The sequence below is a fragment of the Amblyomma maculatum genome, chromosome 1, assembly GCF_055883805.1.
Source record: "Amblyomma maculatum isolate TAMU_Amacu chromosome 1, ASM5588380v1, whole genome shotgun sequence".
Lineage (NCBI taxonomy): Eukaryota > Metazoa > Arthropoda > Arachnida > Ixodida > Ixodidae > Amblyomma > Amblyomma maculatum.
The window spans coordinates 264,580,789-264,598,248 of NC_139344.1; the positions used below are offsets into that span (position 1 = coordinate 264,580,789).

Below are 17,460 nucleotides of genomic sequence, written 5' to 3' on the forward strand. Positions count from 1 at the left end.
GCTATATACTATGGCATGTAAAACAAGAAAGGCAAAGAAAATAATGTGAAAAATAGAGGCACATGTACAACGCATGTTCGAAGAGAAGCTTATAACGAAAATGAAAAGAGTTTAAAATAAAGCAGTAGACAACAACGTATACAGTTTGGAAAGGGCAGAAAAAAAAATGCAAATTTTATTGTAAAATTTGGAACAACTTTCTAAAACAAAACTGTAACGAAGAAACGTGTAGGCGACCTTCGCATCGTTAGGAACGCTGCGGCATCCTAAGCTGCTGGGCCCGTTGAGAGGCGTACACGCTTTGCGGCGCGTTCATAGCTTAGTGAGATCTGGACTTCAAATGTGAAAGGGGTGCTTCCTCCTCACTGCGCAGCGTGTGAGGCGGTGGCTCCGGCGCACGGTCCCATGTGCGAGCTGCCTGGCGCACACCTGATCATCTTGAAGCTTCTCTACGAGTGGACCTGCATTTGCCCCGGAGACCTGCGCATTCGAGAGTTTCGAGACTTCGTCAACAGGCTCGCGTGCATGGGCGACGCCTACAAGGAGTGGGCCGACGAGCTGCGCAGGAACGCCGACCTCAAGGTCAGCAAGAGATGTTATCTGAACTTTAAAAGCCAACGGTCTGACAGAAAATGGCGCCGGGCAATAGGAACGTCTAACCGAACAGCTAACCAATTCAATTTATTTGCCCTCGTGGTACGGTTGCTGTTGCTGTGACGGTAAATAGAAGCAACCACATGCTTCGCCTTAAGGACTACGTGCCCGTTTGTTGTTCTGTTGATTACAAACAAAAGAACAATGATTAGCCTAGTGGTTACTGCAACGAGATAATGTTGTCGTGCGTCGGCTTCTTGTCTACATTTTTCTCGCCTGATCTTACTGCGAAGAAAACTGAGTAAAGGTGCACCTTTTTCGTCACATAAAGTGCGATTCCTATAAGTACCTATTGGACCACTTTATCTCACTTACATTTGCTTACGTCAGAGATTATTTTTAGGGAACACTTTCGCGCGCATTAAAATACACACGTTTTGAGCAAAATCGTTTTATCTATAGCATATTTTAATGTCTTTGGTAAGAATCGCTTCTTATAAGCCGACTAATTAACCGAAAATCTCTCTGTTCACCTTTCAACATATACATTTATACCCTGATCATAATAATATATGCCTGTCGCTGGCCACTAGTGAAAGACCTGTCACCTTTTAGAGTTAGGCGTTGGAGCGAAAATAATTGTGTCCGTCCCTCACCATATTAGACCAAGCGGCCGAAGAGTGCAAGTAGTGGCCACACTCACGAGCGTGCGTCACTCGTTAAAGCCCGCGTCACTTGCACGGCTCTGTCCTGTTCTGTACTGGAGCGGAGCGGAGCAGCGGGTCGGCGTCTTTTGCCACCCCGAGGAGGCGGATCATGTCAGCTCAAGCAGCCGTTATAATCACCTCCTCGGCGCCGCAAAGCGTGCTTGCCGGCGCAGAAAACCGCCTCACCGCTCCCACCCGCGTGAAACAGAAAGGTGCATGTGATACGCACATCATCGAGCGAGTATAACTACGCTACCAGTGGCGCGACACTCTGCCCGAGTAAACCTATTTTCACATTCCCGAGAACTTTTTTTTTTTTTTAATTTACACCAACGTTCGCTCCATGCAGCTCACGTCAATCGATAATACAGAATATGGCAGTGTAGTACGCTCAGGGTTATTGCGATTATTACTAACACTGACGCTGCATAATATTCAGTAAACATTTTTCGGACTTTAATTTTGTTACTTTGAGGACCACATGGATCGCAACATGTATTGATTAATATTTACAACCACAAGTAATTAGATACATTGTAGAGGCTCCGACGCCGTTGTCTACCTCTCTGCAGCCAGCGGATGTTGTCAGCAGGCTAGAAGCGCCAACCTCCTCGGCAGGCAGGGCGGGCGCACAGGATGCAGCGAGAAATAAAATCTCAGTTTCAAGGCTGCCCGACTGCGCGGCGGTCTCATTCACGTTTCGCTCCTTTGTCTATCACGCGCGTCTGTCTATAGCGGACGCATTTCGCGCCCCTGTATACATAAACTCTGATCTGGTCCGTGTTACGTCGGGAGTGCTTTTGTTTTTAATTTATACTTATTTAGGCATACAGTCTAAAGTTCCGTTCTTTGCTGATGATTGCGTTCCGCACACAAAAGTGTTTGGGTAAACAAACTACATATATTTAGCCAATGCTGCGAAGCGTGTTGAAGTATATGTGACTTTAAAAACCGGATGTCCTTGAATGTGAAAAAATGATCACATATCTCCTTCATGCGAAAAGCATGAACGCTGAACTTCTCCGGTGACATTATTTTTTCTAAAAACAAACTTGAAGGATAAATATTTGAGAATGGCCTTTTTTCAGAAAGCGCTTCAGGGACAACTCAAGTCGATAGTGTAATCAGAACCTAATTGTTAGTAGCCAAATTATAACTTAATAGAAGGAACATAAATAAGACGTTGAAAAGAGTCCCACCTATCATGCTTATGTCAGACCTATTCTTGAGCATGCCTGTCCGGTTCAGAGTATTATATTGATGCAGATGAGAGATATCAGCCTTGCAGCAAGGATGTTTCTGAAGAGGTACCACTGCTTTTTGATTCCAAAAGCGTTATACATAAAACATTTGCCCCTGTGTACTTGGGAAGAATCTACAGCTGAAAGTTTTTGTTCTATTTACCCCAGCGAAACGAAGAGTCTCTGCGTATTCATATTGTTACGTATATGCCACCGAAGAGGACGACGATAGAAAATAGATTGAGAGACGACGAAGCTGAAGAAACCGTTAGGGCTTGCTTGAACACCTGCTGTGTTCTGTTCTGCTATGCTGTGAACATTTGCTCATCACCTGCTGTGGTTTCTTGTGCTAGCCTTCTGCCCCGTATCATCTTGGTGGAGGTGAATCAAGGTCCCCGTACGCACCGATCAGCCCATTTACGCTGCAAAAGGCTGGATTTGTGCAGCGGCCGCCACCTACCTGGGATTCCAACGACGCCACAAACAGCCACGATGACCTCTGAAGCAGCCCCTACCACCACGGGAACATCGCCTCAGCCAGTTGTACTCACACAAATTCGCCACCCTCCCATCTTTAATGGCGACGACCACCCAGACGTTGACGACTGGCTGGACGAATACGAGCGATGCAGCCGGAACAATCACTGGGACGCGACCATCATGCTGGCCAATCTGATTTTCTATTCGGCGGGAACTGCTCGCACGTGGTTCCAAAATCACGAGCACGAGCTGGTGACCTGGGAAATTTGCAAGCAAAAGCTTCACGACTTGTTCGGGAAACCCATTGGACGGGCCCTCGCAGCTAAAACCGAACTTTCCTCTCGCGCCCAATCTACCACGGAGTCCTACCTTGCCTACATACAAGACGTGCTCGCGTTGTGTCGCAAGGCGAACAGCTCCATGCTGGAAAGTGAAAAGGTAGGGCACATCCTAAAGGGCATCGCAGATGACGCTTTCAACATCCTCTTCTGCATGGATTGCTCTACAGTCGAGTCGGTGCTTCAAGTTTGCCGAATATTCGAGCAGGCTAACCAACAACGCCTGGTACATCGCTTTGCGCGCCTTCCGAACACGGCAGCTACATCATCCTGCAATGATCTGGCTCCTCTGCAACAGCCTTCTCAGTCCACTACCATGACTCGGATCGTCAGGCGAGAACTCGAAGCTCCTTAGCTCCTGCACCACTCCCATCTCCACTGCCCGACACCGTGGCCATGATACAGGCTGTTGTCCGCCAGGAACTTGCCAACGTCGGTCTTTCCTCCAACCACGTACCGCCCTCGTCACCATCGCCTCCTGTTCCTGTAGTGGCTGCTGCAACCACTAGCCAAGCTCCCCCACGTCGCTACGTTAGTCGTAATCCTGCAGAGTGGCGCACCTCAGACGACAGGCCAATTTGTTTTATTTGCTGTCGAGCCGGCCACACTTCACGATATCGCCGCACTCGTACCTTCCCCACCCCTCGCCCTTATTACAACACTGACCGTCGGTACTACTACGGGCCTAGACGCTTCCCTGCCCAACCTGAACAACTCCGCCCCGCATATGATGGACCTGGACACTTCCCTTCTCACCCAGATGAACCTCACACCGAAGCCGTATCAAGGGTTCGTCACACCAGCCGATCTCCATCTCCACGGTCTCGTCGATCCCGTTCACCGGTGCATCCTCGCAACTCCTCCCCCTCATACGCCGGCACCTACTCGGGAAACTAGTGAGTGCAGCGCCTGGGAGTGAATCTGCATTACTGACCCGGACTGTCGACTCGGAACTGACCCTCGTACCCAGACGTAACCTCATTGACATTTTTGTGGACGGAGTCTCCGTTTCTGCTCTTATTGACACTGGCGCCCACATTTCCGTCCTCAGTACCTCGCTCCGTCAACGCCTCAACGAAGTTCTCACACCCGCTCCCTCATCTACCGTTCGGTTGCTGATGGCAACACAGCTACTGTGGTTGGTATGTGTACTGCGAGAATTACCATTGCCGACCGCCATATCCCTTGATTCTTATAGCGCTGACGAAACACCACAGGAAGAAAGACACAAAAGGACAGAAGCGCTTCTGTCCTTTTGTGTCTTTCTTCCTGTGGTGTTTCGTCAGCGCTATAAGAATCAAGATCATGTACCAACTAACCCGTCAAAAAGTCCTGCTGCACCATATCCCTGTGCTATTTACAGTCCTCACCAGTTGCCCTCACGACGTTATATTAAGACCCGACTCTTTAACTGCACATTCCGCGCTCATTGACTGTTCGTCTGGACTGCTTCATCTGGACCTGCCACTCTGTCCTGACAAACAGGCCTCTGATACTTCAACGCTCCGTCTCCGCTCCTCTACATTTACTCGTCTGCCACCAGAAGCTGCAGTGTATGTGCTCATGTCGCCTTTCTCCTCCGTTCCTGATGGCGACTACGTTGTTTGCCCCATAACCGACCTAACACTGGAGCGCAGGATCGCTCTCCCTCTTAACATCATGCACGTAGAAAATAACGCTTATATTCCAGTCTTGAACTTCGGCCTTTTTGTGCACGTTCTTCCTGAGGGCATTACTCTCGCCGAACTGATCCCACTGTCTGACGTCACAGTTGCCGCTCTTTTACCTGACCCTACTGCTAAAGTGTCGACACGACCTGCATCGTCTCCGCCTCCGGAGGCCCGCATATCAGGAATGGTTGCACCTAACTTGCGCCCTGACCGAGCTACAGCACTTACGAGTCTTCTGACTTCGTACAGCGATATTTTCGATTTTGGTGACCGCCCCTTAGGACAAACGTCCCTCGTTACACATCGTATTGATACCGGAGACGCCCGGCCAATTCACAGAAGACCTTATCGTGTCGCCATTTCTGAACGACGCGTCATACAAGGTGAAGCGGACAAGATGTTAGAAAAAAAAAACATTATAGAGCCTTCGAGCAGTCCCTGGGCGTCGCCTGTCGTGCTTGTTAAAAAGAAGGACAATACCTGGAGATTCTGCGTTGATTACCGACACCTCAACAAAATTACAAAGAAATACGTTTACCCGCTCCCCAGGATAGATGATGCCCTCGACTGCTTGCACGGTGCAGCTATTTCTCTTCCATTGATCTTCGTTCCGATTATTGGCAGATCGCTGTCGACGAACGAGACCGAGAGAAGACCGCCTTCGTCACTCCCGATTGCCTGTATCAATTCAAGGTGATGCCTTTCGGCTTGTGTATTGCGCCCGCACCATTCGAGCGCATGATGGATTCTCTCCTGCGCGGCTTGAAATGGACGACGTGCTTGTGCTATCTCGATGACGTCATTGTATTTTCTTCTACATTCGAGAGCCATCTCCATCGCCTTGATACGATTCTTGGCGTCTTCCGAAGAGCTGGCCTTCAGCTGAACTCGAAGAAATGTAGCTTCGGCCGACGTGAACTCAAGGTGCTCGGTCACGTGGTCGATGCGTTCAACCCGATCCAGACAAAATACGTGCTGTAAGTGCATTTCCTACACCCCGTTGTACCAGTGACGTGCGTAGTTTTCTTGGGCTTTGCTCCTATTTTCGGCGGTTCGTACCCAACTTTGCGGAGACGGCTCGTCCACTCACCAATCTTTCGAAGAACGACGCTCCATTTTGTTGGCACCAAGAACAATCCCAAGCCTTTTCTGCGCTCATTGCAGTCCTCACCAACCCGCCGTCCTGGCACACTTCAATCCTTCGACACCAACAGAGGTACGCACCGACGCCAGTGGTCACGGTATTGGTGCCATACTCGCCCAACAGCAGATGGGTCGCACTCGCGTCATTGCTTATGCCAGTCGTCTCCTTTCAGCGGCTGAGCGGAATTATTCGATCACAGAACGTGAGTGTTTAGCCCTCGTGTGGGCCATTACAAAATTTCGCCCTTACTTGTTTGGCCGCCCGTTCTCCGTCATCACCGACCACCACGCCTTACGTTGGCTTTCTACGCTGAAGGACCCTACTTGTCGCCTGGGCCGTTGGGCCCTCCGCCTTCAGGAATACACTTTTTTTGTCGTCCACAAATCTGGCCGGCTGCACGCTGACGCCGATTGCCTGTCCCGCAACCCGGTAGATCCGCCACCTGCGAGCGAGTGCGACGATGACACATATGTGTTGGCCGTCTCTGACCTTTCAAGCATTCGCCATGAGCAGCGCTTAGATCCCAAGCTTTGCAGCATTATTAATCGCCTCAGCACTGATCACCTTGATGCTACCCTTGCTCTGTGCTCCACAACGGCACCTTATACCGACGGAATATGCGACCAGATGGCGCCGAGCTTCTGCTCGTAGTCCCCGAACACCTGCATACCACCGTTCTTCAACAGCTGCATGACGCACCCACAGTGGGTCATCTTGGCGTGTCTCGTGCGTACGATAGCGTCCGCCGCCGCTTCTTTTGGCCAGGCCTCTATCGCTCTGTTCGTCGTTACGTGGCTTCTCGTGACCGGTGTCAGCGACGGAAGAAGCCCTCGGTCATGCCTGCTGGATCCCTGCAACCGATCGACATCCCAGTAGACCCGTTTTCCCGAGTTGGCCTTGACCTCCTCGGGCCTTTCCCACTTTCTGCGTCGGGAAATAAATGGATTGCGGTGGCCACAGATTATACTACGCACTACGCTGTCACCCGAGCGATACCCACCAGCTGTGCAACTGACGTGGCTGCGTTTCTTCTCCACGACGTCATCCTGCTCCATGGTGCTCCACGCCAGCTGCTCACTGACCGTGGCCGTTGCTTTCTTGCTCGAGTAGTCCACGAAGTTCTTCGGTACTGCTCCATTAAGCACCATTTTACCACCGCTTACCATCCACAAACGAACGGCCTCACCGAACGCCTCAACCGCACGCTCACGGACATGCTGTCAATGTATGTCTTGGATGATCACCGTGACTGGGATATCACATTGCCGTTTGTAACGTTCGCGTACAATTCCTCTCGTCACGACACAATGGGCTACTCACCGTTTTATCTTCTATACGGCCGTGACTCTCCCCTTCCGTTTGACAGCGTACTGCCTCCCACCGCTAACGCCAGTTGCTACGTTCGTGACGCCATCTCCCGAGCTGACGCCGCCCGTGTTATTGCTCGCCGCCGACTGGCCTCCTCCCAAAATTCTCAAAAAAGACGCCATGATTCTCACCACCGGGATGTCCACTACTCTCCGGGCTCTCTCCTCTTGCTCTGGACCACCGCTCGTAAAGTTGGGCAGTGTGAGAAGCTCTTGCCACGCTACGCAGGACCCTACCGTGTTTTACGGCCAGTCACTCCTGTGACATACGAGGTCGCCCCTGTACATCCGCCGCGACAGTCCTCTATGCCACGCACCGAGATTGTTCATGTCGCCAGAATGAAGCCGTACTACCCCTGCAGTAGTTTGTCCTAGTGCGCACCGGGACTGTGCATTTCGTGGCGGGGTAATGTTACGTATATGCCACCGAAGAGGACGACGATAGAAAATAGAGTGAGAGACGACGAAGCTGAAGAAACCGTTGGGGCTTGCCTGAACACCTGCTGTGTTCTGCTCTGCTGTGGTGTGAACACTTGCTCATCACCTGCTGTGGTTTCTTGTGCTAGCCTTCTGCCCCGTATCAATATCTTCATTCCTCCTTTGTCTATCTTCTAGAAACTATCGAAGCTGTAAAATTCGACCTAAGTAGTTTTTCAAAGAATTTATTTACTGGGGCCATTGAAGATTGAAATGGCTTACCTGCGGAAATGAAGTGCCGCACATCTATTGATAGTTTTCAGAAATCTCCTTGCCCCCTCATTAATGCCCCGGTTGCTGGGGGTTGTTGGTTTTTCCTTTTTTTTTTTTTTGAGAGAGAGATAATAAAGTATAAAAACGGCCACATCAAACCATTTATGATGACAACTGCATCACGCGTCGAGCGCAGAGGGTTTTTATTATGAAACGTAACACTGGGCAGTGGGCCAACGAAATGATGGGTGCACGCGGACTTGCTATAAAGGGAATGTTTTTTTGCTTCTTCACGCGGCCAGTTCTCACGCTAACGGGCCTCGCTCCGGTGTCGTCCCGAGGCGAGATCCCTTACCAGCGCGCCGTTTTTAAATCTTCGCTCAACAAGCGTGGGCGCTGCGCGTGCCTCATATAATTTTATATCGCTTCTGTAAACAAATTACATGACGCTGAGCTATCGGCGTGTGCTTATTTGCCTTCAAACGCAACACCGTTCTGTTACACGTGGCCGCGTCTCAGCGGGCCTGCACAAATGGCCGGCCGAGCGTTCGGCGATGTTCTGTATCTACCTGATTGAAACTGCCGTAGCTTACGCGCACCCAAGGAGCCTTTAGAGATCCTACTTAAGACCCCGTGCTGACAACGGTCTGGGGCCGATCAAGCGTGTATTCGCGCCCTTCAGCAACGGCAAGGATTGCTGCTTCAGCGGTCGTTGGACTTCGACGGCTTGTAGCTGCGGCTGGACATCTTTCGTGAGCATTGTGCGCGCTTCGCCCTTCGTCATCTTTGAGGATCAGAGCGGAGGCCGCACTGGGTAAGGCTGTTGTTGGCTCGTTGGTCGGTTAAGCCAGCGGCTTAGCGTCGGTGCCGGTGGTTGCGTTTTGTAGAAAGATGATGCGAATAGATCATGCGCTCCTCGCGCGCCTGTATGCTCACGAGAGGAGAGCCATTTGAAGATGCCACCAGCTGCGATTTTCTCTCCTATGGCGTTAGCTGTTGTCTCTGGACGCTTTCGAAGAGGGTAGATCAAGAAACGTTGGGATTTGATCAAGGGGGCGCACATGCGACCGCCCTAGTCCATTTTTTTTATTTAATCTTTGATATGCGGTTTCGTGATTCAGCCAGGGATCACGAGCTTTCCCTCGCTTATGATTACTGAACTACTATCATCCAACATCGTGGACTCAACACACTACACACGTATAAAAAGGAAAGATTGTTCTGTAGGTGCTTGGAGCGCAGACCCTGCAGGAATGACTTACACTCTCGTTTCCGGCTGCGTACTAGCAATCTGCTTTCTCCTGCACCACCCTCTCGATATTTGGCATGCTTGATGTTGAAGATAAGTAAAATAAGTTTAAACTGAACAGTGTTTCAGTATTTGTAGCAAATCATATAAGAAGGCAGCTAGAGTGTGCGGCCGATTTTAAGCGAAACTAGAGTCAATCGACGTGGTTTAGGCAGGAATGAGTACCCGGTAATCGGCTACTGCCGGTGGAAGTGGTTAATCTTAGGACTATCATATTATTTCATTAAAGTCCCTCAGCCTTATCTTTTTATTCAAGATAATGTTGTCAGTTGCCTTTTTTTTTTTTTTACATAAATATTGAAACACGCGCGGACGATGACAGCGAAAGTGAAACAAAAAGATTCGTGTGTTCCACTTGGCACTCGGAAATGACACGCAACAAGCTTACGATGTATTGCCGGCTTCACTGTACCGTACCGTAAAAAGCCTTCGGCCATTGATGGCGTTGCTGCACGTAGAAGCCTTTGATGCATTCACGCACATTAAGCTGAAACTATACGGTGTATCTGAAAGATGTACACGGCGGAGCTTCGGGGTTAAATCGTGCCATCTTACTGCATCAGCCGGGCTCCAATGAACGGACACTCATTTTCCGCGAAGCCACCTATGCGGAGCAATTCAGTGACCGCGCTCGACTCACGACGAGACCAGCGACCGTGGTCACGTCGCTCCAAATCGACCTTGCTCGCTGAATGCTTTTGCTTCTTCGATTCAGCGATGGGAAGCCGCAGTCTGGAGGTTTCCTTCGCGATCTTGAGTACCGGCCGCGTGACAAATGGCTGTCGGGCCTGCCCACAGCCTTGACCTGTGCGCCCTATGCGGTCTTAAAGCGAGCGTCTTTCGAGAAGACCTGAGCACGTAGTTTCATTGGGGCATTCAGTTGCGTCACATTCTCGGCACTGCGTTGCCTCACACGGCTGGCAGTTGACACCGCCTCAGTGAAGACGAGACGCGAAGGTGAAGAGCTTCGGTTGACCTCACGTCTCCTACCTGCTCGACAAAGAAGCATGAAGGAAGAAATTATCAATATTATCTGCACTTTTTTTGCTAGTCGCCAATTTCGCCATGGTGTGTGGTTATCTTTCAGACGGCGCTCTCACTTCTACAGGTTGTGTCATTAAAATAATCGCTAAAAGCGGGTCTTCCATCGCAGCCTTCTCTTGTAGAGGGATCGAATAATTGCCGCAATTGCCGTATTTGCAGCTTCACCTTGTTCTTTATTTGATCATTCAATTAAATGTAAGTACATGTATCCTGTGAAGCGCTCCAGCTTTGCAAGGTAGTGGAGTAACTTTAAGAAAAAATAGGCGCACTCAGTCTAGAAAGCCTTGTTGTGTATAACAATGCACGCCTTCTTTGTTCTGTGAGTCTCGCCGCCTTAAGCACTAAGACAGATTTCATCCTTAAGGACTTGTAGCTATCCTGTGCACTTTCCGGTTTCAGACATATTGCGGAAAGTCGACTACCATTTTCGCCAAAAAACTTTCTCATTTCTTTCCTTTTCAAAGCAAAGAAACGCTGAGGAGGCGCTCAGAACAGCGATGACAATATTCCAAACCTACGTGAATATCACTGGAAGGCAAGGAACGCTGCAGCGGGCATATATGAAGCGCAGATATCCATTTCATTCTACAGGCGAGCCCTTTTTCTTTGAGAGCGAATTTCAATGCTTGATGGATCGAAATCTACGGCAGAGAAAGTTATGATTTGGCCAAGCTCATATAAGCAAAAGGATTAGTCATCCTCGGTGGAGACTATCGATGCAAGCTTCATGCAAAGCGATCCGGGAACTGAAGCTGAGTTCAACGCTATATATACTTGGTCAAAGAGAGTCTTCCCACAGTGGGCCATCCATGATGCTGTTGTATTATACTCCGTTTCATACATCAGGTGCAACGCAGCGAAAGGTACGCAAGTAGTCCGCAAGAAAAATATGGAGGCGTATCACTGCCCGCTCGTTTTATGGCCGAGTGGTTCTTGCGGAAACGGACTCTATTCCGAGCATACACGTTTGCAATAACTTGCTTCACGTGCCTAGACATCTTCGCAGTGCGGATCTTATAGAAAAAATGCGCAACGAAGAACCATTTTTTCAAAAAGAGATGCGCAGCGCGGAGGGCACAGCCGGCGCCATCTAGTGGCACAGCTGGCAAAGTTGCGGGGCAGCGAAAACGCGACACGAACGAAAACGACATAAAAACATGCAAGTTCACCGAATCCGATCCTTTCTCCCAAAAGAGGTGCTCTTTATGAAGTTGATGGCAAATGTAAGCTTGCAGACAGAATAACTATTATTTGCTCTCATCAAGAGCAGGCACTATTTTTTATCGCGGATGCGGAGAGCGCGAACAAGAGTTGTAACTTTGGCAGTGTTGCACATGATGTATGAAACGGAGTATAGGCTCTCACCGAAGTTGTGACGCACTAGAGACCAATTATGTCGTTGATCAAGTGCGCTTACACCGTGATGGGGAGGTACCAAATACGCAAAGCACTTGTCGAAACTTCAAAAAAATTCGCAGAAACTTCGGATAATGACAAATTTGTGCTAAGTACCTATCGCGTCACTCGATGCTGCGAAGGTCGGTGAGAATCTCGTTTACACGATGTGACCTCTTCTTAGCATAAAACTTGGCTCCAGAAAATTATAGTCAGACACAAGCATGAATAGAAGGGAGGCTAAGAATGCAGCTGGTAGCATTTTTACAGCATTGTAAAGGTGCACGCTCAGACATGTCGCCTAGTAGCATCCATCGTAACAGCCACTATTGCATAAGTGATCGCCAGATCGCCAAGTCTAGACTTACATGCGTGCATCTAGACCGTATTGCTCCAACCGTCTTTTAGCATCTCAAGCACTAGTGTTAAACGAGTGTTTTCGAAGTTTAGTGCTGTCAACACAAGCGTATACTAACGCAATCAAGCCAATACTGTCGATGAGTCCACTACCCAGCCAATAGTCAAAGCAAGCAAACCGGTGAGGTAAAAAAAAAAAAAAAAAAAAAAAAAAACAGAAATTGTATTATTTGCTTGCATGACAGCCTTTGAAAACTTTAAGGATATTTTCTTCTGATATTCACCGCTTTTAGATTTATAGGGTTTAAAGCGCCAAAAGGAATCAGGCATTGAGGGACGCCGTAGCGGACAGCTCCGGATATTTCGATCAGCACCCGGGGTTCTTTAAAGGGACATTGCAAGAAAATTGTAAGTCAGGTTATACTGATAGATTCGTCGCTTGGTCGCCTCGCACATATGTTAGTTTTTTATTATATATAACCAACCAAAACAGTAAGCATAACACATTCACCCGTGGCGCAATGCGTCACGGGAGAATGCCATGAGTGACGTAAATATCAGAGCACTAAAGAAACGTTATTTATTCATCCCAGCGAGTAACTATACTTCGAAATACGAGGAGAGTAGAGTGGAGAGCTTAATCAAGGATGTGAAGTCTCATATTTAAACAGCACTTAGCACACGACGGAGAGAAAGGCTACACATAAACGCGAGCGCTGAATTCTGCGTGTGGCACCAGTAAGTCTAGAAGTGCAAGCTCTAAACGGTATTCACGCTCCATTGTGCTTGATGGGCTGCTTTTGAAGTGGTTTCACTGTCATTTCAGTGCTTACAATCGGCAATGCAATCGTCAAAGTGCAATATTCATGCTATTTTGGTTCTATTGCGTTAAATGCCCTCTTCCCCAGAAAATCAGGCGTTGGTGTTTGTAAGCCAAAAATCATGGGCATGCCTCTGACAGGTGGTGAAATGTGCATGCATTGACTGACCATCGGAATGTGTGACGTCACGGTACCACGTGACACGGTCGATTTGGCCACGCAATCTCCTGTTTGGCTTACTTTGAAACATTCCCAGCGCAGGTCAGCATGCAAGGCAAGGTTTTCTGCTAGAAAAATATTCAGTCAGCTGATATATGTTCGTCAAAATTAGGCTGCGTGCATCCCACAGGGACAGCTATTTGCCACGAGGTCGACCTAGAGGTGGCGCCCTTGTCTTTCAGCTAGTCGGTTCAATGCCAAGTTTGCGGCGGGCTGTCTGGCGAAGAAAAGGTGCCCTCTGCAATGGATGAGCGATGCACTGTTTAGAGTGTTCCAAGTTTGTATAAAGAAGCGTAGAGTTGGCCAATGATGCGGAAAAGAAGTACTGATCGTAGGAAAATAAGGCCCACAACCACCTCAATTTCGTTTTTGCTGATGTCGTTTTGCACGTATACTGCTTTGAAGCGGACAACAGGGATAGTTGGTGACCTTTAGATTCAAGGTACGTGGTAACTAGCGCTAAGGACAAGGACTGAAGAGGGATGGATACCACAAACGCTAGACTCGTCTCTAATGGGGTTAGCGCACCCGCATGCTATGATGTTGTGCTATAGCATCTTCTATGCGCGCGCTGATGAGAACTTTGCGCTCTGACTTGACTTACGAAAAGACACAGTCTGGCTCACTATATTGACTTTGAGTAGAGGATCAAGTAGATTAAATATAGCACTGGCAGGAATACTGCCCGACAACTTTGCCACAGACTGTGAGTGCACATCAACTTTGGCTCACCAATGTCGGCACTGCTTCCAATTATTGTCCCAAACTAAGGCCGTGCCAACAATGTATACTTGACGCCACAGATGCAAAGCTGACTGTTTGCATGCATAGCGTGCCGAGTGCAGTGAGTAGCCGATATCAGTGAATTTGATGGTACGATACAGCACCAATGACTAAAATCAGAATACCAACAAATCCTGACACCGAACAAAGCATACAAGTTTTGTATGTGGCGCTGACCGGTGGCAAATTAGCCGGATAATGATTTTTGAAAATGTCTCTACATTTGGCCGTGTATCAGGAGTTTAACCCATTCGCCAAAATTTAGCATCTTCTGCAAATGACTTTTTTTTTTTTTTTTCATTACGCTGAAGTGCAGACTGCGAAATAGTCGCTGGGCGGGCAGTGAAAATGACTGTGCATGAGTGTGGTGAGGCTTAATCAAGGATTTTGAATAGGTTAAAATTTGTGGTTTCTACGTGGACATAGGCCACCAACCACCGCGGGTTCGAGCGTCGCGCGAGCCGAAGCCCCGATCAGCCGTCACTACGCGCACACTGAAATACCGCAGCGCGCACTCAACCTCCACAGGGAGGAGAGCACTGCGCTGCAAGGACACAAACCTCCAAGTTCACAAAGGAGACGTTTATTGAAACGCCCTCCTCCAGCGGCACACACACACACACACACACACACACACACACACACACACACACACACACACACACACACACACACACACACACACACACACACACACGCACACACATACACGTATATGCAAAACGCACATACACACACATACTCAGTCACCGTGTCAAGGCAGCGCGCGAGGAGCAAGGCTCCCCTGCGCGCACGAAGTGACACGGGGTGCGCGCCGCAAGCACGCAAGGGCGTGCTGTGATCTCTCTCTCGCAGTGACCAGAGGGTTCCTTTGAGAGAGAGTGGGCAACCACCGCAAGGTACGCCTGTCGCGGATCGTTGGATCACGATCGACAGGCTCGAGTTTCGCTCTCAGGTAAGACCCGGAGCAGACGAACTCGAGTACACACTGCTCTGCGCGGACAAAGGCCGGCAGACAAGAACAGTTGCGTACGCACCTTGCGATGTCTCGGAGGGGTCTCTCTCTGAGCTCGGCTCGGACGGTCGCGCGAGCGCGGCCGTCGAAGCGGTGCCGTGTTCCCGCCAAAAGGCGCCAATGAGAACAGCCACTGGGACGCCAGGGCGGAGCTGTGGCCCGAACGACAGTGACAAGTCGTCCGAGCCTCTCTCCGCCGCCTCAGGCGGGAGAAAGGGAACGAGAACAACTGGGAAGCGGGCGGCGGCCGCGCAAAGGGCAGCCGCAGAAAGCCCGAATCCCACAAATTTCGTTAGCAGTGTATTTATCGAGCATTCGTTTCAGCCTGTTGCGAAACAAAAGTTTATAGTTATTTGCAAAACCAGTGCCGCGAATAACATTTTTCCTAATGTTTCACTTTTACGAAAGAAATAGATTGTCTTCGTATTCGTGAGACTTGCGACTATCAAGATCAAATAATTCCTTATGTGAACACCGCCAAGCAAGGAGGCAAGCCAGATAGTTAAGCCCGTACGATGTTTATTGGTAACATATGTTGTGCTTCTCCAGAAACAACGGGTTTTCGCGGGGCTGAGCAGCAGCACTGAGCCGAATAGCAATGTTGCAGAAACAGTGATGTACAATCATCGAGATTTACCGTGCGAAATTCGCTTACTGCAATTATGACAAATGCGCAGTAGCCTCCGAGTGTAATAAAAAACAAATGTATGTGCGGTTTAAAACGTCCTGATGCAACACTGGCTTTGAGGGACTCCGCTGTGGTGGAGGACTTCGGATTAATTGGACCACCTGGCGCTCTTTAAACTGCACTGACATTGCGCAGCACACGGGCACTTCGCTTTTCGCCTTCATTGAAACATCGCCGCCACGGCCTACGTCGGTCGAAACCTCACCTTTTGCGCGCAATTCGAGCGCTCTAACCGCTGAGACTCGGCGATGCGATTAGGGTTTAACAGCAATAATAATAATAATAATAATAATAATAATAATAATAATAATAATAATAATAATAATAATAATAATAATAATAATAATAATAATAATAATAATAATAATAATAATAATAATCTTATTTTTTGTGTGCAGGAACAACCATGTGGTCTTCGTGCTGCAGCACAAATAAAAAAGAAATAAGAAACAAAAATGAAAATGCACAAACATGTTTACACACACAGAGAGAACACAAAAGAAGAAATAAAAAAAAAGAACGGTAGATAGAGGAGAAAAAAAACAACAACAAATAATAATAATAATAATAATAATAATAATAATAATAATAATAATAATAATAATAATAATAATAATAATAATAATAATAATAATAATAATAATAATAATAATAATAATGATGATGATGATGATGATGATGATGAGGAGGAGGAGGAGGAGGAGGAGGAGGAGGAGGAGGAGGAGGAGGAGGAGGAGGAGGAGGAGGAGGAGGAGGAGGAGGAGGAGGAGGAGGAGGAGGAGGAGGAGGAGGAGGAGGAGGAGGAGGAGGATATCAATAATAATCGCTTTACATATAGCCCGTTAAAACTACATTCTGATCGGCAGGAGTCTTCAAGCCGGTTCATGCTTCAGTACCTGTTCGATTTTAAACAGACTTACTTTTCAGCCCATTTGCATTTAGTTTTATGGACGGCAGCGCCTATTCGTTTTTTTTTTTTTTTTGGCACGGCGCTTAATGCCATCATCACTGTGTTTGATGTATGGCATGGCTACTATTAGCGCGACAAAAACCTCAAGCACCGGAATCCGACGGAGGACGTCGTGATCCAGCATGACATACTCAGTATGGACAATTAGTGCCTTCATTGCAGCGTATGGCGATAGCCTTTTTTTTTTTTTCCTTCATAAGAAGTACACGAGTAAATTATAGCTCGCCGAAACCACGAAACAAACTACAGACACCGGGCGTGTGCACCGTACGCGCCACGCAAACCCTGCTGGCCAGCAGACGACGCTAGAGCGCATCCACACTAAAGGAGTGTTCGCCGTTGCATAAGGGGCGATTCTATTCAATCTTGCGACCAACAGCCAGATGGAGGCAGACTACAGTTGCACGGAACGTGCTCTGATTCATTTCCGCCCACACACCACAAGGAGTCATTCTCAGGCGTAGAAACTGCAACGACAGCATTGTCGCTCACAAGACTTGCCAGCGATCATACTTGCGATGTATAGTTAATGAACGAGAGCCGATAGCCAACAGCACAGAGTGTCGCCTGATGAGAAATGCGTGCTCGGGTTTCTACTGAGATGATGTACTGCATCAAATACACTGAA

At 48.5% G+C, this 17,460-nt stretch overlaps 1 protein-coding gene across 1 annotated transcript in view; it reads left to right on the plus strand.

Annotated features, from left to right (window-relative positions):
• LOC146206435 (uncharacterized) overlaps nucleotides 1–17,460 on the plus strand; it is a 422,112-nt gene that overhangs the window by 236,546 nt on the left and 168,106 nt on the right. The window contains exon 14 of the mRNA XM_084591099.1: nucleotides 374–582. Within this exon, the coding sequence (XP_084447225.1) occupies nucleotides 374–582 (209 nt within the window). The remainder of the gene's footprint in view (nucleotides 1–373; nucleotides 583–17,460) is intronic.